Source organism: Botryllus schlosseri, chromosome 1 (assembly GCF_051294905.1).
Source record: "Botryllus schlosseri isolate E-star chromosome 1, Bs_hap1, whole genome shotgun sequence".
Classification (NCBI taxonomy): domain Eukaryota; kingdom Metazoa; phylum Chordata; class Ascidiacea; order Stolidobranchia; family Styelidae; genus Botryllus; species Botryllus schlosseri.
In genome coordinates this window covers 38,367,280-38,393,810 of record NC_137236.1, presented here as the reverse complement: position 1 = coordinate 38,393,810, position 26,531 = coordinate 38,367,280, and the positions used below count along the sequence as shown (strand labels likewise).

At 40.4% G+C, this 26,531-nt stretch overlaps 3 protein-coding genes across 4 annotated transcripts in view; all 3 read left to right on the top strand.

Moving 5' to 3' along the window:
- LOC145436733 (uncharacterized) overlaps nucleotides 1–26,531 on the top strand; it is a 246,599-nt gene that overhangs the window by 129,376 nt on the left and 90,692 nt on the right. The gene's annotated exons all lie outside the window — the stretch shown is intronic.
- Nucleotides 1–26,531, top strand: part of LOC145436675 (uncharacterized) — a 339,318-nt gene that overhangs the window by 269,333 nt on the left and 43,454 nt on the right. The window lies entirely within an intron of this gene.
- On the top strand, nucleotides 106–25,710 carry LOC145436717 (uncharacterized). The gene is made up of 7 exons (XM_080314008.1): nucleotides 106–173; nucleotides 21,934–21,971; nucleotides 22,034–22,068; nucleotides 22,157–22,268; nucleotides 22,714–22,778; nucleotides 23,546–23,691; nucleotides 24,573–25,710. The coding sequence occupies exons 1-7, from the start codon at nucleotides 160–162 to the stop codon at nucleotides 24,850–24,852; spliced, it is 690 nt and encodes a 229-aa protein (XP_080170134.1). The 5' UTR covers nucleotides 106–159; the 3' UTR covers nucleotides 24,853–25,710.

Below are 26,531 nucleotides of genomic sequence, written 5' to 3'. Positions count from 1 at the left end.
ATTTTATAAAAGTTGGACTTTGTGGGTTCCTAAATCTCAAAGGGTTATGTAGAGGAACCGGTGTCTTGCCACTGAGAGCCGTTTAGTATCCGAAGCACTTTTCAGTTTTCTATTCGCTTGGAGATTAAATTAACGTCCTTGGTTCTGCATTCGCACAAGATGCGATTCGTTGCGAGTTTTGTATTTCTTTTGGCGCTTATCTTCGTTGAAGGCGAGTGTGACGTGTGAATCAATCAATTGTCATCTTTTACAATACCCCTTTCATTTCAGTCACCCCGAATGGGCGGATACGCAGGCATGTATTAGTAAGTCTCCACGTGTGAGCGGAGCTAAGTCAACTGTCGTATGTGATTGAAAACTTTCAATGCGTTATTTTAGTACTGGCATACTCATATGTACCGGGCGATCCCAAGAATCCCTCAGGTATATTATGAAACACCTATTCGTAGACGACAGAGCGGCGTGAACCGGATCGTACGTTCGTATCTGTGGGCGCGAGCGCTCCTCGGTGAGTAGGCACTCAAACTTAAGGCTAATGATTCGAGCAAGGGCGATAGAGTTATTCAATTTATCCGTCAAAATGTCGTGAAACGACAGAGAAAATACAATTAACATATATCTCACATCCATACGGCTATCTAGAGTCCAGTTGCATTTTGTGCAGGTCTTCTTCCTGCAGCGAAGGCTACAGAAGATACAACCTAGCGCCAGCGACGACGACAGCAACGACGACCGTTACCACGACTACTGAATCACCGTTTCCGGTTTGTAGAAGCCTTGGAAAAATGTATAAATATAATTGTTTCAATATCGTGAACGAAATAGCGGTAATTTTAATTTAGTTTGTGAAATGACGCTATGTGCTCTTATTTCAATTCTAATCTAATTTCCAGAGAGCAACATAATGAAAACGAGTCTGGCATGGGTCAGAGATATTTGCAATTTTCAAGTGCATGAAATGAGCTCTGATTTGATATGAACATGACTTGGTTACATTTCAAAGTTTGTGCGGATTTTCTTATTCAAATTTTCGTCGATTTTAGAAAGTCAGAAATTCTCGAGTTGTCCCACTGTGATTTGTAGAATGAACATTTCAAGTCAGTGACTTGAAGTCACGAGTCTGTCTAATTTCCAAATAGCACGGCCTCAAAGCGCAGGCTCGAAATCTCACAAAACGTTCCGATGTCGCAGGCAGAGTATCAAGATTGGGCGGAGTACAAAGGATGCCGTTTTGAGGTCGGAGAGGAAATGGCTTCAGTTGATGAAGGTGGTACGGCATGTTCCGGACTAGGTGCCACACTTGCCCATAAAAACGTCAGAACCGACGTTGATCGTCAGTAAGTAATGCTTACATGGTGTTCACAGGGTTCTAATGACTCGAGTCAGGACTCGAGTTGAGGCGGAGTCGAGTTGCAATTTTTTGTTGACTCCACTTGATTCGGGTCATTTCTTGGGAAGGAAAAATGACTCGACTCTACTTAAGTCATTCTGCGTATTGACTCCGTCATGTCACTAGACATTATATATGACTTGATTCAAGTCTCGTATGGAATGAACGATCCTCTAAAAATAGGCTCCCAAACTGTCTTTTATCTAGGTTTGCATTTAAAACAAACGGTGTTTTAAGAGACTTTGTTTAAAACAGTGTTTTAAACGAAGGCCTTAAAAATAGTTGCGTTTTTTTTTTCAAGTTTTTTTTTCAATCGAATTCTGCAGGTGAATTTAATAAAATAAGTGGCCGTGTCTTGCAAAGCCGCGCTCTTGATTTGATATGAACGAGTGCATAAAATCCATTTCCACAAAGATAGGTAGTGACGAATGTAATATTAACTCGTAACTGTTCCGACAACACCTTAAGGCAGTGGCTCTCAACCTTTTTTGACACGCGCCCCCCTTGGAGATGGTCAAAAAATTCGCGCCCCCCTGACCCCCTTGCATTTATCGTCATGTCAAAAAGAGCACATCATCTAATACAGAGGTGGGCAACGTTTTTGATAATCATGGCCGCTTTTCGATTGCTTATGTAGCGTAAGGCCGCATTCCAGGGCATTGCCGCAATGAACGATCTGGACGCAAAATACCTATGGTAAACTGTCCATATCCATTCCCGGTGAACTCCGGACATCTACTTTTCACAATGGCCTATTGTACGCACCGAAATCGCGAGTGGTAATGTTATGAATAGTTGCCGGGAGGTGCATATTGTCGCGCGGTGCGCGAAAATTTTTCAGGGCCGCGAACGAATTGTTATTTCTTGCCAGTTCCCATTCCGGCTCAGATTAAGAAGGGCGCTACTGCATTAAAATCGAAAAATGAAGTCTTGTTGAATTGCGCAGAGGGCGAAGAAAATTTCAAGATTAATTAAAATCTCTCGGAAATGCGGGAGTGAATTCGTAATTGCAATTTGCATGTCTACGGCCGCCAACACATACTAATTGAAATAGGCGTCGACGGCCGCTCCAATTCCCTTCTACGGCCGCAGGCTGCCCACCCCTGATCTAATAGTATACATAAGGTCTATCTTACGCCAATTTTAAATCTGCATTCCAGTTGTTGAGTCTTTTACATTGCTGACAAATTTCTCCAAACTTGTTTGAAAATAACAAAAAAACATTGAACAACTGACATCCATTAATTAATTTCATGGTAGGTCACCCAGAGACTAATCCTGATGCTGGTAGTGAGTACAGAGAGCAAGGCGTCGTTCCGTCCTGCCAGGCTAAATTTGATCAGTTTTGGAAATTAATTAAGTTGTATTGATTTAGAGTAGCCTAATTGAGGGCGAAACCGGGCAACCTATGTTGCATCTAAGTCTGTCTTAGGCAGTGCAGTTCGCAAGCTACTAACAAGAGCGGCCCGGCGCGACAAGGTTTAGGCTACTGTCAAAGCTATGAAGCAATAAACAAGCTATGAAGCAATAAATGACTTACACGTGGGAATTGCTCTCTATATCTCCAAAGAATTTCAAAAACTTGCTCAAATGAAGTTGAAATCAGACTATACTCCGTTGAGCGCGGTTGCTAGAGTTTGTATTTTGCAAACTTTCCTGAATATGGAATAAATTTCATCTTCATAAATCGTCTTCTCATAATGGATGCGAAACACATGTTCAGCTTCAGACACGTACAATTTATACTGACTTTGTCAATTTCTCGCGCCCGCCCCCCTATACTGACTTCGTCAATTTTTCTCGCTCCCCTGAGAGCCTCCCGCGCCCCCCAAGAGAACCCCTGCCTTAAGGCATCAAAATTGAGAAACAGATTTTTGAATGAACGTTCAGCCGAGCCATGTTTATCTAGCAGCTCGTCTTAAAGTTATTCTTGAATAGTGGTTATGTATATTTCAGAAGAAAACGGTTAAAAAAACTTCCACTTCTAGCGACTGCTCCCCAGTTTGCTGACACTGACAACTTGTAATCTTTCGAAGTCCCCCTGATTGACCTTACTACCCTAACTTTTTATATTTTCTCAACCCCGACAAAGCATCTTCAAATAGCAAGATATGTGTGTATCATTAAGCTGCTGTGAATTTATCAATTAAAATGAGTTTGCACAGTAGGATATTTCATTTCCGACAGCCATTGTGGTAATATGAGTCGTGAAGTTTTACTAGTTATGAAGGGAATTTGTCTCGTGATTTACCTAATTGAAAAAATACAAATTTGGTCATCAATCATTTTGCATATTTGAAGGTCTCGTGGACCCCGGTTGAGAACCACTGTTCTACACGATACTCGGAACAAGTCATATCGATTGTGTTGAGTCACAGTACTTGGTCGAGTCATTATCCCATTTTAAGAAAATGACTCGAATCAATAGAGTCAACGGAAAATTGTGACTAAAGTCCGTCTCAACTCGCGTCATGACTCGAGTCGTCACAGACCATCACGCAGATCATTACTCACTGACAATCATCCACTGTCCTGACGTTCTTATGAGCCAGTGAGGCACCTATAGTCCGAGACATGTCACAAAAGCGTCCTCAAATGAGAGCTGCCCCTTTCCGATCTGATAGTGGCATCCTTTGTACTCCGCCCAATCTCGAAACGCTTCCTGCGACATCGGAGCGTCTTTTCAGATTTTGAACATACCGTTTGAGGATATGCTGTCGTGAAATCAAACAGAATCGCGTCTTCGAATGTTGGACAATTCGAGAATTTAAGATTTTCCAAAATATATTAGAATTAGAGCGTATACAAAAATTTCTCAATTTGAAAGAAATCAAGTCCTGTTCAACCCAAATCCAATTACATTCTCATGAACTTGTGAACTAGAAGTGTCTATACACCAAGCCTGGCTCTTTTCGCACTATATGCCGCTCTCCGGTAGTATTTTAGGACAACCGGAAATTAGATTGGAATTGAAATTGGAGCATAGCGTCATTTCACCATCTAGATTAGAACTATCGGCATTTCTCTTTAATTAGTCTGTGGAACAATAAAATTAGGTAGTTTTCCAAGGCTGATACAAACCGGAAATGGCGATTCAGTGGTTGTGGTAAAGGTAGTTGTTGTCGTCGTCGCTGACGCTTGGGTCGTCTCTTCCGTAGCCGTCGCTGGAGAAAGCAGACCTGCGCAAAATGTAACTGGACTCTAGATAGCCGTATGGATGTGAGATATATCCTAATTTTATTTTCTCCGTCAATTCAAGACATTCTGAACAATAAAATGAATGGCTACATAAGCCTTGCCCGAATCATCAGCCTGAAGTTCGAGTGTCTACTCACCGCGGAGCGCTTGCGCCCACAGATACGAACGTACGATCCGATTAACGCCGCTCTGTCGTTTACGAACAGGTGTTGGATAATACACCTGAATAATTCTTGGGAACGCCCTGTACATAGGAGCAGGCCAGTACTGAAGTAACACATCGAAAATTTTAAATCACATTCGAAAGTTGACTTATCTTCGCTCACACAAGGAGACTTACCAATACATGTCTGCGTATCCGCCCATTCGGCGTGACTGAAATGAAGGAGCTATTGTAAAAGAAGACTTCATCGAAGGATTCATATGTCACACTAACCTTCAGCGACGATTGGGGCCAAAAGAAAGTAAAAACTCGCAACGAATAGCATCTCGGTTGAGTACAGAACCAATGACGTTGATTTAATCCCCAAGCGAATAGAAAACTGAAAAGTGAATCGGATGATAAGCGGATCTCAGTGGCAAGAGACCTTCGTAACCGTATGGGATTAGCGAACCCACAAAGTCAAACTGTTATAAAATGCAGGCATGTGAATTTACAATCCCAAAACTGAATTGTAAATAGTGTACTGTACACATTACTCATGAAGTTGCGTCAAGATCTGCCATTTCAGTAAAATTACACTGGTCAACGCATAGTTTTAGGCGGGCAAAGTAAGAGTGGTTTAGGGGGTCCTCATTCTCAAAGGCACTGATTCCGAATATGACTTTAGTTTTTTCAAATTGGCTATATTTTTGGAGATAATCCATGGGGCAATTTTGACTAAGATCTTATATTTTCGCTGTATGGGCTAAATAAAAAATCGGCTTAGTCGTACTATAAAGATCAGAGATTCAATCTACTTCAGAGGTCTGAAACACGAGGCCCGCCTGTTCATTTTGTGCGACCCGCGTCGACATTTTGGATTTTGAAAGATTCGACTATATTTAACCGCCACATATCTTTCTTTTACATTTGAGAACTTTAAATTCGCTCTAAAACTACTCATTACACGCTTCACTATCACATCACTCACAAAAGTTGGCCTGCAGTGGAAGATCAGCTACTACATCCAGGGCCGTAACAGCACTTCGTCAGGCCCCCCCCAAAACTTTGGTCTTGGGCCCCCCATAGGGTTATAGGCCGAACTTATGGGGGGCTTCGCCCCCCAGACCCCCCTCCGGCGATACACTGTTTACAGCTATCTGTCATATTCGTTGGGGGTTTGTTTGTTGAATGAGCGTTTGTGGCGTAAGCGCGCAAAGCGTGCAAAATTTCTGGAATTCATGATTGAATCGGTCAGTATGATTGGGAATTGCATATATATATATTGTTATCAATTTTTATCTTCTCTCTGCCCACGTAATCAGATTTGCCGATAGAGCTGAGTGAGGTGTGTTTGAAAAAGTAGGACCACCCAATAATAATTAAACATCTTCGGGCGTATACCCGTTGGCAGGAACGAAACAGCACCTCGTCAGGCCCCCAAAAACATGGGTCTGGGGCTCCCATAGGGTGATAAAACGACCCCCCATCACGTTCTTCGCGTTTGTCACGAAATCATCTGTACTGTATTGTGAGTAGAGCGCGAAGCGCGAAAATTTCCGATAATTTATGATAAAATCGGTCAATCAGATCGGCGATTGCATATATATTATGCTATCAATTTATTGTCCTCTCTACTTACGTAATTAGATTTACTGGTAGAGCTGAGTGAAGTGTCTTGAAAACGGGAGGGCCCGTCAATAATAATTAAACATATTCGGGCGGGCGGACCCGTTGATATGACTTCGTTACATGATGTTATTTCGTGACTTCCAGTCTGCTATATCAAAAAAATATAGAATCGCCCAAACGTATGCCTCTAAACTGAGAGACGCACACGATTTCAAATTGGTATTTCTTCACTGGCATAAAATTTTTCACAGCGGGATGGTATTTGTCTTGTGAGGTTCAGATTGCAAAGACATGAGCATTCGGCGCCAGTCATTTAGGCGCCTATGGACAATTAAACCTATCTGTATTTTGTATATGTAACGAAGTCTTCGGTCAGCATAAGGGCATAGACCTTTTCGGCCAAGGTTTTCTCGCTGCCGATCGTTCTGGCACACTTTTTCGAGTCGCATGTTATATATGGCCTAAAACTTGATTGTATTTCTTGGTGAGTCGTGGCGCGGTAAAGCCCCAATACCCAATAATAAAGATAAACGGCTACTTGAATTCGCGCGCAGCGAAACAAATTTTGAAAAAATTCCATAAATTTTCAAAAAATACTCTATGATTTATGCTAATTCACGAAATAATTTTGGGCCCCCTTCGAGCTCGGCCCCCCCCCAATTGGGGGGTTTGGGGTGCGGCAGTTACGGTGCTGACTACATCACATACCCTGTTTATGATCGGGAAAACTTGACCTGCTGATGATTTAGGACTGCAAATTGTGACTTGGACTTGGGAACGAACTTTTGTAGAATTAGCGTATTCGAAATCTGGCTGAATGGGTGACAAAATAAAAATGACTCGAATAGAGTCGGGTCGAACGTTACAATCAAATAAGGACTTGTGACTCGGAACGCCGCGACTTGGTATACAACCACGGAGGCAACAAACTATCAGACTGTAATGGGGAATAGAAATATGTAGCTTGTGTTGCGTAGCGTATTTAGCTAGCTCAGCAGGCCGGTATGACAACCATTAGCATTCTGTTGCCCCCTGCTGTACAGTAAGTTAACATCCTGCGTCATCTTAAGTCTCTTGATCGATGTTATTATCGCCAATCAAAGGTGGCGAGTAAGATGGTGATACGCTCCACAGCTCTTACACCAATAGATTCTCCAGCGATTGGACATTTCGATTACTATGCCCTGTTCCAATATTCGAAGGTAAATCTAACGCAGATTTAATTTGACATTATTGGTAATGACACGATCAACAGCCTGGTTATCCGGAGTATGCCGGAGGCCCAGATCCGGCTATGCTGCTTCTATGCTCTGATATTAGATCAATCTTTGTTCGATTCCAAAATATTCTAACGAGGCCTACAATTCTACATAATATTGTGGCACGTCAAATGACTACTAAATTATAACGCGACAGCTTTTACGATGTCGTGATGAATTTATGCGATCACACGGTGTCTATAACTAATTATTTTGACAAACTATGTCAAGTTCAACAACAATTTTATTCAAACATTTAAAAAATTAATTTTTACGTGTTAGGCGCGAATTCACAATAGTAAATCATATTTCCACGATGTGTGTGAAATGCCAGTTTACAAGGTCCCGCTAAATAGCGCCCTATCACAAATACATTTAATACCGCTATTATTTATTGGTGGTGCGGCCCGCGGCGCCGTCAAAATCCAGGAAATTGGTCCGCGAGCACATTTGAGTTTGAGACCTCTGATCTACTTGTTATTTTGACACGCTGAAGACTGTTTTAAATCAAAATACATCAACAGAATTATATTTCAGGGTATTCGATTTATCATAATTAGAGACTTTCACGGATATAAATAAATAAATGAACTTCAATCATGTATATAAGTATTTACCTAAAAACTCAAATAACGTTGCATTAACGGAATCAGTTTTAACCCCTATTTTAAATTCAAAATGATAAGTTGGAATATAATATCAATAACTTATCTTAAAGCAAAATTGGTTATTGTACTATTTTCGGTTGTAAGCTATTTTGTGCAGTTTTTCGAAGGGTTACCGCAGTAGTCTGCCATAATATGTTTGTCGCATCTTCGCTGATATCTTCTCTTGTTGTTTTGATACATTGGAGGAACCTTTCCCCTTTCTATTCCCTCTAATCAACAATATTATCAGAAAATATATCGAAATGAATGAACAGGAAAAGATATTTAATACTCATGTTTGCTCCAAGGTTTCCATATGCAGATACCAATTCTAAGACCAACTGTTTGTAGTTAGGTGCTTTGTGATCTTCCAAAAAATTTCTTTCCCACATCCTAGAAGAATTCCATGCAGTGAGCACCTTTCTTAATATGATATTGTAATCCTTAGTCCGTATTCGAACCTGTGTAACATCAAAGATTCCAGATTTAAGCTTCTCGTTTGATATGGATATTAGGTATACCCACTTTGTTGGCTTTACGGAAAATTATCCATTTACAAGTGAAAAGAGAGGAAGCGCATATAAGTCTTTTAGTTCAGCTTTCCAGGTACAAACTTGATAACTTTATACTCCTCTTTCATCTTGGTAGAATGACCAATTGGTTCAGGAGAAAATATATTTCCATTGTGCAAGAGTACAATTTTTAGGCTTGACAAACTGCTTTTCCAAACAAAGTTCTCCTATCAGGTCATGTTAAAATTGATGGAATAACTGAGAACGACATGAGTGTTCATCATAGTCAATTGCATATTTATGCGCAGTATAAAAGTAGAAAATTCAAAGATTTACTTCCTACCAAGTGAAATATTCCAGGGTAAATACAGTGATTTTATTCTTTTTAGGGGTAAAAATATCTTCTTTTCTAGAGCCAATATTGCAAAACTATAATATGATATTCTTAATCAGCAACCTTGAAAATCCCAGAAACGGCTCCTAGATGTTCTGCCAATTTTTTTTTCATTTTGTTTACCAGTGTTATGTTTTGAAATGTAAATATTAGCGTATGACTAGTAAGCGAAAGGTTTACCTTACGTTTTGTGTGCGTACCCGTTGGGATTTATCTTCGTGAATGGGGTACCCCTGAAAAATAATGTTATATCAAGTGTACGCAATTGAAACACTAAACACGAAAACCATCTATTTACTAGGGATGGTGTGAACGTGAGGTTCACGTTCGCGTTCTGTGTGTGAACCTCGGAAATTCAGAGGTTCGCGTCCACAACAGTACCTTGATAGGTTCTGCACTGTGAACTTTTTTAATATATTACAATTTTTACTTTATTATGACATCTTTGGTACGAATTTATTGCATTTCAACTGCGGGCCAGTCCCTCTATGCATGGCGCTGGCAGCAGAAAAATTCAACACAAAACGAATATGCACCTTGGCAGTCTCAAAGATTTTACTTGCTTTGTTACAAAAGTTTGCTCCAAATATTCAGCTTTCCAATTGTGAATATTTAGCGACTCTCTGCTGTGAGCTCGACTCGCAATCACACAACGTCACGAGCGAAATACACTTATAGTAGTCAGCGAATGATGCTTATTCAACCAATCAATCTTGACTTCATATGTTTATGGGGGGTTTTAGCTATTGCTGTATAACTTATTAATGGGATAATATCGGTAGCAAGCATAGAAACCCTGTTTTACACTCTGCTCAAAATCAATGTAGCAATACTCCGACGCCGAATACATTGTCCGGCCGTTAAGGTGTTTCTTATATTCCCTGGTAAGTCCTCGTCGAAGTTGTTGGCAAAGCGACGGATAATATTGATTTTATGGAAGTAATATATCATTTGATTGCCTCAGTTGATACATTCAGCGACGTTTAAAACGCCAATATATACTTCCGCATTATGGGATTATGTGACCCGAGTCGTCGCTAGGTATCGTGTGCGTACATGTACAATACGTACATTAATATAGGCTGTCGTCTCCAAAAATGTCGACGATTGTATTAAGCTGGCTTTCTTCTGTTTCCCAACTGACACCAAACAAGAACACCAAATGGATGAATATATTATTTGATGACGTTAAAAAATCTCTCGAAACCCTGATAAGATAATAGAACAACAAATATCAGCAAACCAGTATTACAACAACATCAAAACAGACGACCTCCATCGCGTCACTCCACATATAAATGCACGTGCACCGCAAAGTGCTCGAGGTGGCAAAGGATGAGCCATAACGAAATAAACCACCGTGACATAGGCTATCACTTCATTGAAAGATAGGGTTGGAATTAGCAATATGACGTCACGGGACGTCATGAGGTTCACGTTCGTGTTCACACAGAACCTTTCAAAAAGGTTCGCGTTCACACGAACCTGAACCTTTCAGAGGTTCACACCATCCCTACTATTTACATATCATACACATAAAGCAAAAATGATCAAATGAGACAGCGGTATTTGGTGCAATATGAACATTGGACGCGTCTAAAACCGGGACAAGTAAGTCATTTCGTGGTCTATTGGATCTCTACAGCTCACGCTGAACAATATTCGGGAACATTTCAATATGAATATACTATTAAATTGTATATTGAACAATATCTGGAAAATCTTATTGATAACAGTTTCCATAAGCACGTCATCAACCACGGTATTGAGAGGAAACTAACTCAATACAACTCAAACAATTAGGCAGAGATTACGGAACGATCAATTTAAGATGTCTCCATCTATCTACTATTGACTGGTTCCATTCCGTACCATCTCCTACATTTTTTAATCCCTGAATCACATGATGATGTGAAAGTGAAGCGAATCATTCATCAAGGCTCGATATTTATGCAGTGTGATCATTAACCTTGTTGAATTCCGCTTGCATGAGCAGCAAAGACACGTGACATCTTGGAAATGACAGGACTATACGAGTGCCTTTGCCTCTCTCCCTCTACATCTCGAAGGGTCTATTAGCAGCTACATGTTATAAATAGTAGCCTATATAAGTCATATCCATATGGATTCAGTGCGTATCTGTTGCGACGCTATGAAAATCTGTGCACTATGACTCTGTCATAAAGAGTGACTGTGGTCATTAGGGTTGTTCAAAAAGGACATTTTCCGGATTCCGGGCATTCACTGATGAAATGTCGGGATGCCTAAAATAAAGGCTGCAAACCAAATTTTGATCAATTTCAATCAGTAAAAGACGAGGCAGCGTTCAATCAAAACTTGGAATTTCTCAAATTGTACAGCCAACGCCATGAATTTGTTAAGTCGCCTAAGAGAACGATGCATAACAATTGTGCCAGTTCCAACCGGCAATAGTGAAGTTATTGCAATTGAAAGTTGTGAATTTGCAAAAATACCATAGACGGTGGGTAATCCCATAATTATGAATGATAAACTCTAATAACTTTGCTTTTAGTAGTTGGAATTGCGTCAAAATTGTTTTGCATCGTTTTTGTAGACAATCCAAAAATGTGATGGGGTTGACAGTAAAATATGAAGTTTTTTATGATAAATTCCAAAATTTCAATTGACTGCGTCGGCTTTTACTGGCTGGAATTAAGCCAAATTTGGTGTGCAGCGTTTTGTCAGGCAACCTAGCAATTTAAGCTGTAAATCCCCGGAATCCGGAAAAGTGTTAATCTTGAACAGCCCTAGTGGTCACTGGTCATTCATGTTATAGCCGGCTCGGACTGCAGATTACACTGGTTAACATGACTTTGTTTTCTGGCCAAAATGATGACTAGTAAGTCAATTTTCGTACGCTGATTACGAATATGAAGTCGCTTCATTTCCATCACTTCAAGATTTTTTATAATCTGTGATTTGAAATTTTGCATTTCAGGGCTAAAAACAGTGTGTTTTATGTGACCTATTCCTTGCTGTTGGGTCATTGCTATAACCATTGTGACGTCATGAGAGCTGGTCAAAGTACTTGGCATAGGTACTCAAGTCGAAGTAGAAGTAATGTCGTCAATTTCTACCAAGTAAAAGTAAACTAAACTTTTTATAAGCATGTAAAAAGTAAGTATTCTAGCCCTAGTTTTTGATATCAGTATCAATTTATTGATATTTTCGTTTTTTCAAAACATCACAAGACTGCGATACAAGGAGAATATTAGAAGGTGTCGAAACGACTTGGAGTAGCCCTTGAAATCAGACACCAACCGGAGCCTAGGCGATGTAAAGAAGAGGTATGCACAGCACACTGAATGAAAATTATAGCGAAATTGAGGCTATGAAGCATATGAAAACAAAAATCTTTAGCATTTGTTGTGCCAAGGGTTTGGAGAGAGCCACATGGACATGGAAAAAAATGTGTTTTTTTTATTCAATACCAAAAAGCATTATAAAATTCAATATCTAGTTTGACTTGCGCAATGCGGCCGGTTCCTCATTGGCCCTATGTCACCATTCCGTTGCCTTCAAAATTGTTAGCAACAGTTGAAGAAGATTCTCTCTGTGAAGAGTCTTTGTCTGAGGAATGTTCTCAGTATCAGTGTTATGGTGATCAGCAGCTATATAAAGTTGAATCAAGCGGAATTAAATAACTTTTTCATAAGTTTGAATTTGCCAAATGAATCTTCTCGTATTGTAGATTTCAGATTAAAAGTCAAACATACTTGGCACTGATACCACTTTTGCATGCATCGTGATAGTGAATAGGCCTACACGCGCTTCTTTGCCTTCGAACCCTCTTTGGTCTATTGTGTCGACGTTCAATGTCTCATAGAGACATTGGGAACTGTGAATTGAGCCTCTTTATTTATGCATCGAATCTAAAAGCTGTTTTGTCGCACAATACAAATCAATGTGCTTCTATGCTTGTAGCTCGTGCAACTGGCATCAAGGGATCTTACGAGAATATGTAACTTTTATTTTCAAATTCGCAATATAATGCTCAAACTACTCAAACGTGCAAAGTTCTCGTTGATTTTGAGCACATAAATGTGATACTGGTTCAACTGTCTAGGTATCCTCGTTTTATGTGTGAAATGGACAGTAGAAATTACTGAATTAAACGTAAGCGGCCGATGAGTTGTATCTTACACCAGGCATTAAAATGTTTCAGAGCCTGCTCTTGTCGACAGATCTACCGTTGTATGTTTTTGGTATTCATGGTGTTTGTCGACTACTATGGTCATTTACACCTGACCAATTTTCCTTTACTCTTATTCCGTAGCTGCCGACTTGTAGCACGGTCCACTTCTAGGCTTATTAAAAGACACCGCTTACATGGATGAGATGGCGAGGAGCAGCCTAAATAAACCTCCAACACTTAGGTAGGAATTCTGGAGTCGACCTCAGTCGGACTCGAACCCACAACTAGGGCTGGGCAAAATCGAGTACCTGAGGGAGTCGATTCTGAATCACTTATTATGCTTTGAGTCGAATCGAGTATTCGAGTATCACTCATTATGACGTCAAAACATAATGTAATACGTGAATATGAAATTGATATTCCGGACATACAATTATGAAATGGTGCACCATCTCGGGTACATGGCAACGATCACAAAGGGGGAAGAGATTTTGAACAGATTTCGGATTACAGATGGTACTCGTGCGGATTCTCGTTTCTCTCAATTCGAAGTACCTGAACCAGTGGTTCCCAACCGCCGGTCCGCAAGATATAATAAACTTTATAATCCTAATCCGTAATAACAAAAGGCACGATGCTAAAGGCGTGTCCTTTGATAAAATAATTCAAGCATTAAGTAAAAAACTGACTGAAAATTTCACCAGTTCATAACGTACAGTAGTGGTTCTCAACCGGCTGGTGCTGGTCCGCGACGACTTTTCTACCGGTCCGCCAGGCAGAATGAAACTTTGTAACTGTAACCCCTGATTAAAAAATGAAAGATGTTGAGGGCGTGCCATTTGATAGAGGAATTTAAGATATCAAGCTACAACCTGATGGAGAGCTTCACCAATTCCATAACATACAGCATTGCGAGATAACATTAGTCCTGGGAACATGTTCGATTTGAGTTGAAGTTAACGCCGTCTCCAGTGACGACACGCGAGTGTAAACTCCGAACTGACTACATAAATCGCGCAGTTTACACGATCATTCGATTTGGATTTCCGGGTGTCGCTGTTGACAGGTGTTTGTGTGGGTCATTGTATTCGTAATACGTCTATAGTGGCAGTGGATAATGTCTGTACCAAGGTGTTAGGTCCGACGCTCAAATACTTTTCCTCTAGATATTGTCGAAGAAAAGAATATTATTCTAGTTGGCATACAGTCGTTTCATTCACGGCCTTCGGCGGTAGCACGTTCATCTGTGCAAGGCAGTTTTACCTCGACTCTGCAGACATACTACAGTATTACATGAATACCATCATGAACATATTTAATTACAAAGAAAAGACTCAAAATGTCGCTCTCAAATACCATACTTAGAGAAAGACGGTTTTCCACTTTACATTTTTACTTGATTTCAATTTTTGAAGTTGCACCGGTCCGCCAAATATTTTTTGAAATTTTACCGATCCGCGAGCTAAAAAAATTTGGGAACCACTGATCTAGACGACAGCCTCCAATGTTACCACTCTGGACAGCATCGCCACTGCATATTCCAAGAGACTGGTTGTATACCAATTTTGTTACATTATTTCTTTATGTGATTAGGCCATCGAAACATATACTGTTTGGTCGAAGATTTTTTACATATCAGTTACTAGCCTAGATGCTAAAAACTGAATTCCGAGTGACAGACGAGTTGATCGTAATTAAATATGCAACGTGCCGGATCTTGGAACAAGGAAATGTATTAACTGTATTTGTTGAGATGTGTGATTTGCTCTGCGCAGTAAAATTGACCGGTAATCCAGATCATTAACTAATCTTGCTTGTAGTGGTATAATTCATGGTCTTGAATGAATGTCGTCAGCGGAGATCAGCGTTTCGCAGCAATGCCAAAACCGCTTGCGGTAAGAAGCACTACTGATCTGTATTTTTAATATATTATAACTAATATTAACTATTTTCTCACCCCTTTTCCGCACACCGAGATGTGTCATATTTCTTATAGCGTCTTATCCGTCGTTTGCCGGATAAAGATAATTATTGATTTTTAATTACGGGCGAAATCATTTCTACTGATCGTTTTTCTAACAGGCACGGTCTTCGCTTGAGATTCTGTAATGACACGGCGGCTGGGATTTCTCACTTTAAATCGAACGGCCCTGCGGCGAAAAACGTCACTCTGTGAATCAGAGAAAAATGTCGCGTAGGCTACCTGAGCATTTAAGATTCGAATAGTAGACTTCGAGTCGAGTAGGGTATGCGAGTGTGTCTCTTTTTGACGTCATAAAAGTGTTGTGTAAAGTTAGAATATGTACTGTACATTTATGCGACCACAATGAACAAAATGTCAGTTCCACATTAAACGTAAGGTAATTTATGATCATACATGTTTCATTGCACTTTGCAACAATGCTGTGGGTTAAATACAACTTAACAATATGTCACTTCCGCTAGAGTGGGTATCATTGCACCAAGAGTTTCGTATGTTTTGACGTAAACCGCTGTAATTTCAAGGCTTTTACTGTGGAAAATGGCATCGAAACTATAATTCTCGTTGAAGACCTTCTCGGAGATACAGAACGTCAATATACACTTGAATAGTACATTCATATTGAAATAAGCCCGAATATTTTCGGCTGACACTCGTCAGGGGTAATCGTCAGCAACCCGTAGAGAATTGGAAGGAACATTGTATATCAACAATTGTAACACAAAATATGACGTCACCAGCGTGAAATTTCGAATGAGAGAGCGTTCAATTTTATATGGTACAGGAACTCCTCTGGTTTACACAGCCTTGGCTGGTGTATTTTGATAAAATTCGACTCCAAGACACACAGATTGAGGTACGAAGTTAACTCTTAGTGACAGGCAACATATACGATCAACACTCGAAGAGCTCCTCTCTCACACTACCTGGCTGGAATTATTAAGAGTAACCCTAAATTCAGATTCAAGTATTCAAATCATTGTGCCAATCCCTAAACACAACGACATCCCTTGTCATTAAATCACGTGACATCCCAATTTCGTTTGTTGAGTGTTATGCTATTCTCGCGCTTTTCAACATTTTAATCGATAGTTCGATAATGTGCTGACGCAAGTAGAGGACTTAATTAAAATATCACCCGATTGTTTATTTGATCGCCCCGGGATACTGTTTTAACGGAACGTATCCTGATAAACTTTGACGATAAAGCTCGAGTAAACAATTGCACCAGTATAGCAATTCACAAACATAGTCTCGAAACACGATCGCGTCATAAAGCACGAACATTAGACGGGACTTTCATGGCCCCTCGTGGCTGGCACGAGAAATGCAGATAAGCAATGTTACATGGTTCTTATCCCCGTATTTGTGTGAAATACGTATGCTTTGTTCTGAAGCAGTGTCTCCCAAACGTTTTTGTCTCGACGCCCTCTGAGCAAGCTCTATATACCTTTATTGCCACACTAGACAAAGTAACGAAATGTTTTTATATTATGGACTAACAAGTAGGCTCATTCCATTTGTATTCATATTCATAGTAAACACAGTTATGTTTGTACAGTTCTTGTAATTCGACTGTTTTGGCAATAATTGTACATTGAAATCTGTTTGCCTCAGTGATACGAACTTTCCTGCCAGTGATGTCATTTGTGATACGACAAAGTTCTTTTCGATTCTGCACTAGTAGATGACAACTACTCCTTACCAGTATCAGTCGACAATATTCGGTTTTATTTAAATATGAATATATTATTCAATTGTATATTCAAGGCATTTACCTCCGAGAGTCTCTTCACATACGTATGTCCATTGGTTTTACTATTTTTCATTATGGTCATTTGGCTTCAGCATAACATACAGACGAAACGGACTTGGTACTTTCTGAGTCCGAATACATCTGGTGGTGAAATCCTTCCCTCTCTGTGGTTATGACGCTCGTCTGTAAGAAGTCGCCACGAATAAAAAAACTAGTTGTCGTGTTTTGAGTTTCCGTCAATGTAGCAGTTTAATGCTGGATAAATGAGTGATCACATGTTATATTAAAGTGTCATAGAATCGGTATTTGACAACAGAATAGCATTAGTACAGCAGTGAGCGGACTGTTTTAAAATATCGAATTTAAAAGGATATCGGTAAAGGTTCACGTTTCGCGGAAGTGGGCTGATAGGGAAGCTCACGATTCCGTATAAAATACCGGCGCCGTTAATATAACGATAACAGTTCTGTTTCCATGTACATTGTACATGTTGTTCGACAAGCCCTTATCGCGGATTATCAAACCGCCATTTCCAATGAGCACGCCGATAATTGTTAGCTCAACTCGGAACACGCCGCACACCGATCGGGTTAATTGTAGAGAAGATTTTGATTTTCGCTTGGCCTACCCATTAACTCCGCGCAAGTCTATTTCGGTCACATGAACAACATATTGTTTCTGTACAGATTCAAATTTCGGTAGTATCACAGTATAGATCACCGATAATTATAATTTCGATACTATTTCTGCTGTGGAAGCTATAAACATAGATTGGCCGTGTCGCAACATACGAAATATGCATAAATATGCACATTAGTAGAAATGATGTGGGCCTACCCACGAAGTCGTGATTGTACCACAGGTTTGTTACAAAATGAAATGAAATAAGTATGATCAAAAATATCCATTCAACTTCAATGTGAAGTAGAACTGGCGTTGCAGCCTTTGTGGTAAAAAATTAGGAACATATTTTACCATCTCACATCATTCATACTGCGATGACGTCATAATTACCACTATTCTAACTTTCGACTCGGCTCGAAGCTCAATAGCGGATTCACGGATTCAGAATCGGACCACTGAGGTATACTCAATTTTCCTAAGTCCTAGTCGGTAATCACGCCATACACTCCCAAATTTGGTCAATAACTGGGCTTGCAACGATTTCAGTCACATTACCGAATCTTTTGTTAATTCAAATCTCCACCCACACTCTTGTATATGAGTCGGTCACGAATATAGAGAACATATACAAACCCTAATACTAATGCCCATCAGACATTTTCTCACTACCAATAAAAGGTGATCGTCTGAAACGATGCACAGAACACACATATTTAGGGAGTCATCATATACGATTTGTCTAGACATTTGAAGAAGAGCAGCTCATTGATTTGCCAGACGCCCCTATTATTAAAACGCTGTTTTTAAAAAAATGAACAGTTTAAGATGTCTCATTGCAAACCACATTCCATATATGCAATCAAAATTTTATTGTCAATATCTCCTCGATGCAGTGGTTCTCAAACTTTTTAGGCACGGCTAGTGAAAAATTTCGCGCCGCCACCCCTCTTATCGTCATATCACAAAATGCAACCATAGTGGCGAGATAGCGCAGTGGTATAGTCCGCGGCTGCAACATCAATGGGTGCGGGACCGAGGTCGACTTCCGAATTCCGATACCTAAGTGTTGGAGGTTTACCTAGGCTCCTCCTCGCCACCTCATCCGCGTCAGCGGTGTCTTACAAAAGCCTAGAGGTGGGCCGTGCTATAAGTCGGCAGTTACGGAAAAAAAGGAAGAATATCGGCCTGGTGTAAATTACCATAGTAGTTGACAAACACCGTAAATACCCCCAAAAAAACAAAAAAAAAAACAAAAAAAAAATGCAACCACCCAACGCATAGTGTGACGACATGGAAAGTTACGAATTTTGATAAGACAAATCTCAATTATGAAATTCGGATTATACACAGAGCAATAACTATGAATTAGAGGTACATCGCGGCGAGCGCGAACAAAATTCCAGTTGAAGTGAAAAGTGTCGCGTGCTGTAATTTGGCATGCAGTTATTGAATCGATCACTGTCGACTTTTTCCGATATGATCTGTCGACGTGGTGAATTCCGTGGAAAGGCGTTCTTGTTAGCTGATAAAGGCAAACCTCGACCACACTGCCTTCCTGAACGGTCGAAAAGCCGCCGGCTACTTTTTAGAAAGTGTTCTAATGTAACATTGTCTGCCAGATTTCTATAGAGATAAATAAAATCATTTCAGAAGAGCTTTACAGCTCTCACAAAATGCAGTCCTCGAATTCGATTTATAAATAGCAATAGTAAAAGATGCCGTATAACAGCTCAGCAATCACTGACGTTATTTCAAATAGGCGTTCTCCTTCGCGTTTTACGTCGACCAGTATTCTGACAGTTTATCCACCATACAACGGAATCTCAATTTGGAAGTGAATAACTCTCCAAATTGCTAAGAAAACGCAAACTACCATCGCGCTATCTAGGGTTGCATTTAAAGCAAAAATCAATTTTTCTTTCAAGCCATGACGTCACGAATATTTAATTGTGACGTCACTGTGGATTGGCATTGACAATTGAAAATACAGGGTAAATATGGCTTCTTCGACGAAACGGGCTTCCGACCACTGTGATAAACAGAACAAAAATATCATTAACCGGGAACATCGTTATGTAGCATTTTTTCGGTCGGCGTTCATCATCATCGGAACAGCTATTCCGTACCAATGATCTCTACATGCTGAAACGTCAACGATTTCGAGGGTTCTAGCTACCCCATATCGTATACGTCGACTGTTCTAAGTGCAAATCGTCCTTAGGCTCATGCTACATGGTTTTTCGAAACTGTCTACTCAATTATGGCATAATTAGACAACGTCTGAAAAAACATAATTTTTTTTAAGGCATTTGTTTAGAACACTGTATAAAACATGTTTTAAAAAAAAGTGATTTAAAATACCGCTTTTTTTAAATGCAACCCTAACTCTATCCCAGAGTCCTTTGGGACTAAAAGCGATTAACAACTTCAATTTACAAATTATCTAAAAACCGCAGTGGTTATCGCGCATTCCGGGTTACGTTCAACGAATGAAATGGGATTTTCGTTTAGTCTGACGAGAGTTAGGACGTTTTAAGTTCGCAGTATCCCGTCCCTCGTGTTTAAAAGAAAACAACTATAGGTAAAGTTGGGTCAACCACTGAAATGTTGCTTATTTGGCGACATCAATAGTTTCAGATTCTGTCGAACACTTTTTTGTCGAAGGCGATGAAAAAGCGCCTTGCAAAAGTTTTTAACAACGAGAGAGAAGAAAAAATGCCTGTATGTACAAATAGATTAAGATTGCTTAAAACCTGCTGAGTTTCCGAGTTGACGATCATTTACAAGGAGCCTTTGGCGGCTGGCTGCCTCATTAGAGTTTTCGTAAAGATCTGGTTGTAAACTAGCATTTTTGCTGTGACGCATCAATAATATTTCGAATTTGAACCTGCCCGTTTATTGTTGGTTCGGACTTGATGTACACGGCCTGATTCCACCTCTGTCGTAAAAGTAATACCTGTGCGTGGCATCGGCAACGCAGTATCGACCCGATTGTTGAATACCAGTCAGTCAGTCAGCTAGTCACGCGGTCAGTTATTGAAATTTTCATCAGATCAAAGCAGCACAATACTGTCCCATAATGATTAGATAAGAAGATGTCGAAACGATTCGGGCTAGTCTCTAAATCTGAAAAGACCACCTTGGCCTGGAGCACGTAAATAAAAGGCATGCACAATGGATGAAAAGCAATCATATGAACAAGCTATGAAAATGAATGTTATTATTATTATTCACGTCAGTGGTGCTTATAGCCTGTTTAAGGCTTTGTGCTCCACTGCATTACAAGTTATACAGTACAATGAATATGCATTTCTTCGTCTCTTGAATGTTCGTTCTTGCACTCTCTCAGGCACTCTCTTCAGGCAGTCTCTGTCACGCGCGCCTTATCATCGTCTCTTTTTGCTGCCGACTGCATTACAAGTTATACAGTACAATGAATATGCATTTCTTCGTCTCTTGAATGTTCGTTCTTGCACTCTCTCAGGCACTCTCTTAAGGCAGTCTCTGTCACGCGCGCTTTATCATCGTCTCTTTTTGCTGCCGGCCGACTGACTGACTGGGCTTTTCAAGTCACTGCGACTGCAGTGAGGTCGGCGATGAGGCGCCCATAGAACCTCCAACTCATAGTAACTAGTCCGAACCGGGATTCGAACCACCACCATTGGTGTCGTGACGCTGGCGCTTAACTAACTGCGCCACTTGCTTCCCATGAAAATGAATGTGACATGCGTCGGTAGGCGAGGTTGTTATGTCACATCGTGACCTCATCACGTTAAGGGCTGTTTCGTAATATTTAGTAGAAACAACCTGCATTTAGTCTTGAATGTTGGCAGTGTCGACGAATGTCGGATAGCCGACAAGATACTGTTCCACAGGTATGGTCCGGCATACTTGATGGAGCGATGTGTTATTATGTAACTCATGCCAATGTTATGGTAGTTGAACGACGAAGACATGTGTGCGTACGAGGTCGAATTATATTTCGATTTGATGTAGTTGAATTATGCGGGCTGCTTGAAGAAAAAGATTCCTTTCTCTCGTTTCCAAAAACAAGAAAGAAAATCAATTTCAAGTCGTTTCGAGCTTCTTCCTGTGTTCTAATAAGATCGCTGCTACAAACCGGGTCCACACACCACAATAACTTCTGTATGAGTGTCGCTTTACTTGAATTAGCTTCCAATTCCAATACAGATCCAAATATATATCAGTAGTTCTGCAATCGTGAGAGATGCGATTCGTTGCTAGTTTCATTTTTCTTCTGACTGTCATCTGTATTCGAGGTGAGTGTTACGGACGAATCAATCGATGACGCCATCATTCTGAAAGCATTTTTCTATTGCAGCATCATCGGACGAGCCCGAAACTAGACATGAAGCGGTGAGTCTGATAGCGAGTGCGCGTGTGTGAGAGCAAGCAATCCTTTATTTAGATTTATGATGAATTTGTCGAATAATTATTGTTCCAGTACACGGGGGTCCAAACCAACGATCAGAGGTACTACGCAACACCGGCCCCACGAAATACGATCAACACGGAGCGGCTCGTGCGAATAATCGTGTTGGCGCAACTGATCAATCGTAAGTATGAACTAAGACCTCAGACGATTATTGCCGGAAAGGCTGACACAAAATAAGATTTGTTCTCATCCAGAACATTGATTCCTGGACTTTTTCCTCGCATATTCCCAAGGTTCTGTGGGTGGATGAGTTAACCCCCTAACGGCTAAATGTATGGGATGATGACTTAAAAAGACATCTTTTATGACGGTCCAATCATAGGTCTATAGTTGTTGCCTAATACATCGGCCTGATTATCTACCTGATAAGGTCAGCACTGTCGCTAGTGACCGAGCGATGAGCTATGTATATGAGACGAAATAATCTCGTACGTCAAAAGGGAGGGTAGGCAAAATAAAGTGAGATGTCGTGGACCCTTGGCACGGGAAGTCGTGAATTGACGAAACGGATAGATTTTATTTCAAATCACTTCCGTCGTCTAGCGACAAGTTATAATTTTTCGCAGGTTTACGTTCGCAAGAGACGACTACGACGACTACGATGGCGTCAGACACGACCACGCCGCTTCCGGTTTGTAGAATTAATACTTGACGACGCGATAAAAAGAGTCTTAGGGGCCTCCAGATATATTTTGACTCTTGTCGGACCGAGTAAACTTTATCACATGAATTGACTTGATCTGAGTCACTTAGCAAAAACGACTTGATTTCATTTGACTTAACTCAGCCTTTCAGAAATGTGTCAAAGTTGAAGTCATTAAAGAGGCAGTATGTGCTCTTATTATACTTGAGAAACCGTTTTGTATCATTAAAGTCGAATATATAATATGGTTTTTTAAATTATAGTACTCGCCAACAATTGGTGCGACTTTAGTTGTCTCATGGATGTTAACATTGGTTTTCTATAGCCTCATATCGATTTGTTTTTACCTTTCGAGGTTTCGTAAGCTATCCTCTATTTTGATTGATAATGATATACTGCAGACTTATGGACGGATAGCTACCAATGTAATTTAACAGGTATATGCATATGCAAACGATACAGCGCTCTTTTCAAAATCAGTATCAACTCCTTACTTGATTCAAAATATATAGCAACTCGGTCTGTATTACAGTCATTATTATATTGCTTTGCTTTTGCCCTTTACATCGCTGTGACTTCACTTGAGTCATATCACCTTCTATATTTAAGTGACTTGACCAAGGTCAAAATATGCTTCTGAATCGCTAGTAGTGAATTGCTCTCAACACTGGGTAGGTGCGATCGTATTTCTAACTTTCACTATCGGGGCCTCTTAAATTACGTACGGAATCTTACAAAACGCTGTGATGTTACAGGACGAATTCAAGGATTGGAAGGAATACAAAGGATGTCGCTATCAGGCCCCAGGAGTCCCAAGTGGATTTTCCGCAGCGCTTGCATATTGTCAGGATAAAGGCGCTACCCTTGCTCATAAGAACGTCAGGACTGCCGCTGATCGTGCGTAAGTAACGCGTCATGTTTTACGTGACGTCATGAAATCACAGAATCGTAACGCTAATGCACCACGAAATGGGCTGGGCGCAAGGATAAATTAAAAATTCTGAATTTATTATAAAAAAAAAATGGAGAAGAAAAAATCAGAATTTACTGGCAACTTCATAAAATTGTTGAGCCCTCTACCAAAACGATGCCGAATAAATTATGCGCAAATTTTTTGAGTTTTTCATTCATGATTCGGGGATTTTTCACCTTAATTACTATTTTTGCGAATCCAAAACTTTCAGCCGCAAACGGGTTGTGATTGCGTCAATTTTGTTTCGCATCGTTTTTGTAGACAACTCAACAATTTCGTGGGATTTACAGTAAAATTTGAATTTTTTTCACAGTAAATTCGAAAATTTCAATTACCTCTGCGTCGGCGTGTACTGGTTTGAATCGAGCGAAACTTGGCGTGCAGCGTGTTTTAGGCAACCTATAACTTTTAATCAGTGAGTCCCCGGGATCCGGAAAAAAGGATATTTTTTGTACCAACCTGTGACCCTCGTTAATAACAATTTGTTTTCTGTCATGTCGTAACCAACCCACGACATTGTCGCAATGTGCATAGAAATAGATCTGGTCGGGATGGATCAAATTGTCTTTAATGCGATGTTGAAGTGAGATTGTATTCGTTGCGGTCAAGGTGGACATATCTTCCACATAATTCGTACTGCCATGACGTCACAATAAGTGTGACTCGGTATTCTACACGACTCGAAGCCTAACACGTGATTCGGAATAGGGGTGGTCAGGTGGTCGATTCTGTTCATTCCTAGTCATGATCATTAGATACCACCGATGATTTGCCTCCGGTATGTTATTTCAAATCGGTTTCAATTTCAGAGCGCTCTTGCGGGACCACTTGGGATTGTCAGGGACAGTTTGGTTGCCTTTGTTTGACACCAACGTGGATGGTGCTTCGGTTGTTGAACTTGAATGGGTCGAGGATTCCACTGGGTCAGAATTCGTCACGTCACCTTACGAAGAAGACAGCGGAACGACTCTGATCGGGGACGGGGATAATGCCGTAACCGCCACTACGTTCGGTAGCACTTACAGTTCGATCCAATTCGGAGATGCTGTTGGGACGGCCTTTTACGCGTGCGAGTACTGTCCTTCCTAAACTTACATGAGGACCGCGTAGGAATGATTGCTCACCCTATATTTGGACACTGACAACTAATGTGTCATATTGGTAGTTGTTTGTTGCTTGCATGTTGCTTGCGCTTAATTGTTATCAAGATTATTCCTGAACTTCCTGAATTCATTTACCGCGCCCAAGTTGGCATCTTGAAACCAGTCTCGGGATCACTCAAGAGAATTATTTCACATGATTTGACCTGACATGCAAAATTGACATGGCTTTAACTCTGAATCGGTGTTTCAGAAATGCGGACTGACTTGTAAGTAGAAGAAAAATTCTCGAATCAATTTCAATAATAGACAGCAATCGGTGTCTACTGAATCGTTGAAACTTTAGAGTGTAATCGGAATGATTGTGTGACCTCTGAGCGCAACCAGTCAAACAAGGATATTGTGCAGGCTGATTTTACTGAGCCTCCATTGCTATGTCACTATAAATCAACCGCAGATGAATGATTAGAGCTTTCGTTTTAACAGACTGATAGCAATCTATATATATCAACGTCTTTCTGTTATTCTGACTGCGCAATACTCCCTTAATGAAGGTCTTGTGTGATTCGAATCGGAATGATATAGTTTATGCATATATATTTTTCGTTCACAATTGGTGCAGGAGTAAATTCTATTTTACGGATGTGTAGCTGGGCTATTACATCATATCAATTTTTCTAACGTTCCCGTGTTTCGTGTCTTACCAGCTATCTGGCTGAATTATAGAGAAATACGATGGAGTTTACCTACCTAGATTAGCAATTCGACATATGTTTGAGTGTCAAAACGCACCTTTGCATAACAATATACCAATTCGACTCGATTCGGATTAAACAGGGATTCAATATATAGGCCTACTTCAGTCATCTTGCATAATACCATGAAATGAGTCAGGCCTCGTACTTCGACTTGGGACTGGTAGGTAGTGACTTTATTGCAGCAGTGCTCCAAACTTAAAAATCTGATCTGAAATAAATCTGATCCTTTGTTCGGGATCCTGCGCCACAGGCGAGAGAAACGAGGAATTCATTCAGATCGAAAATGATCTGTCTCATCGTGAGGATCAATAACTCTCGTGTTTTGTCCGACTAGCTTTTATGTCGTAGCTATTATGACGCAAGAATCCGGGCTATCAGTATTGCTGGGGGTAGCTACAGCGTGAGCTACAATGTGAAATATCCTAATAAAATTATTTCCAAGCTATTGCCATATCCCTGTAGCAGTGGATTTGAGTGCAGTTCGTTCAAGTGCAGTTCGAATGCGGTGGCTTTCCAAGACAAATGGCTGCTCTTTTGGCCATCTAAAATTTGAAACCACAACATATTTAGAGCGGAATGGCCCTTTAAAGCATAACCGAAGATGAACATTTATAAACATCCACTAGGGGATGCTAACCACTAAGAACGAAGCAATTCAATTCAATTCAACTTGCTCCTAAAAATTTCATCATTTCAATACACCACAAGACTGTGATACAATGAAAGATAGGAAGGTGTCGAAACGACTTGGAGTAGTCTTCAAAATCAGACACCCACCTGGCCTAGGCGATGTCAAAAAGAAGGCACGCACACTGCATGAAAGGTAGAAGAAGGTACTATAAAAGGACTGGTGACAAGAAAAGGTGGATGTGTCGGAAGGCGAGATGAAAATCAATAATGAAAATCTCAT

Coding starts and splice junctions, on each gene's coding strand:
- LOC145436717 (XM_080314008.1), top strand. Junction 22,779..23,545: donor ACACGACCACGCCGCTTCCG/GTTTGTAGAATT, acceptor GTGATGTTACAG/GACGAATTCAAGGATTGGAA. Junction 23,692..24,572: donor AGGACTGCCGCTGATCGTGC/GTAAGTAACGCG, acceptor TTTCAATTTCAG/AGCGCTCTTGCGGGACCACT.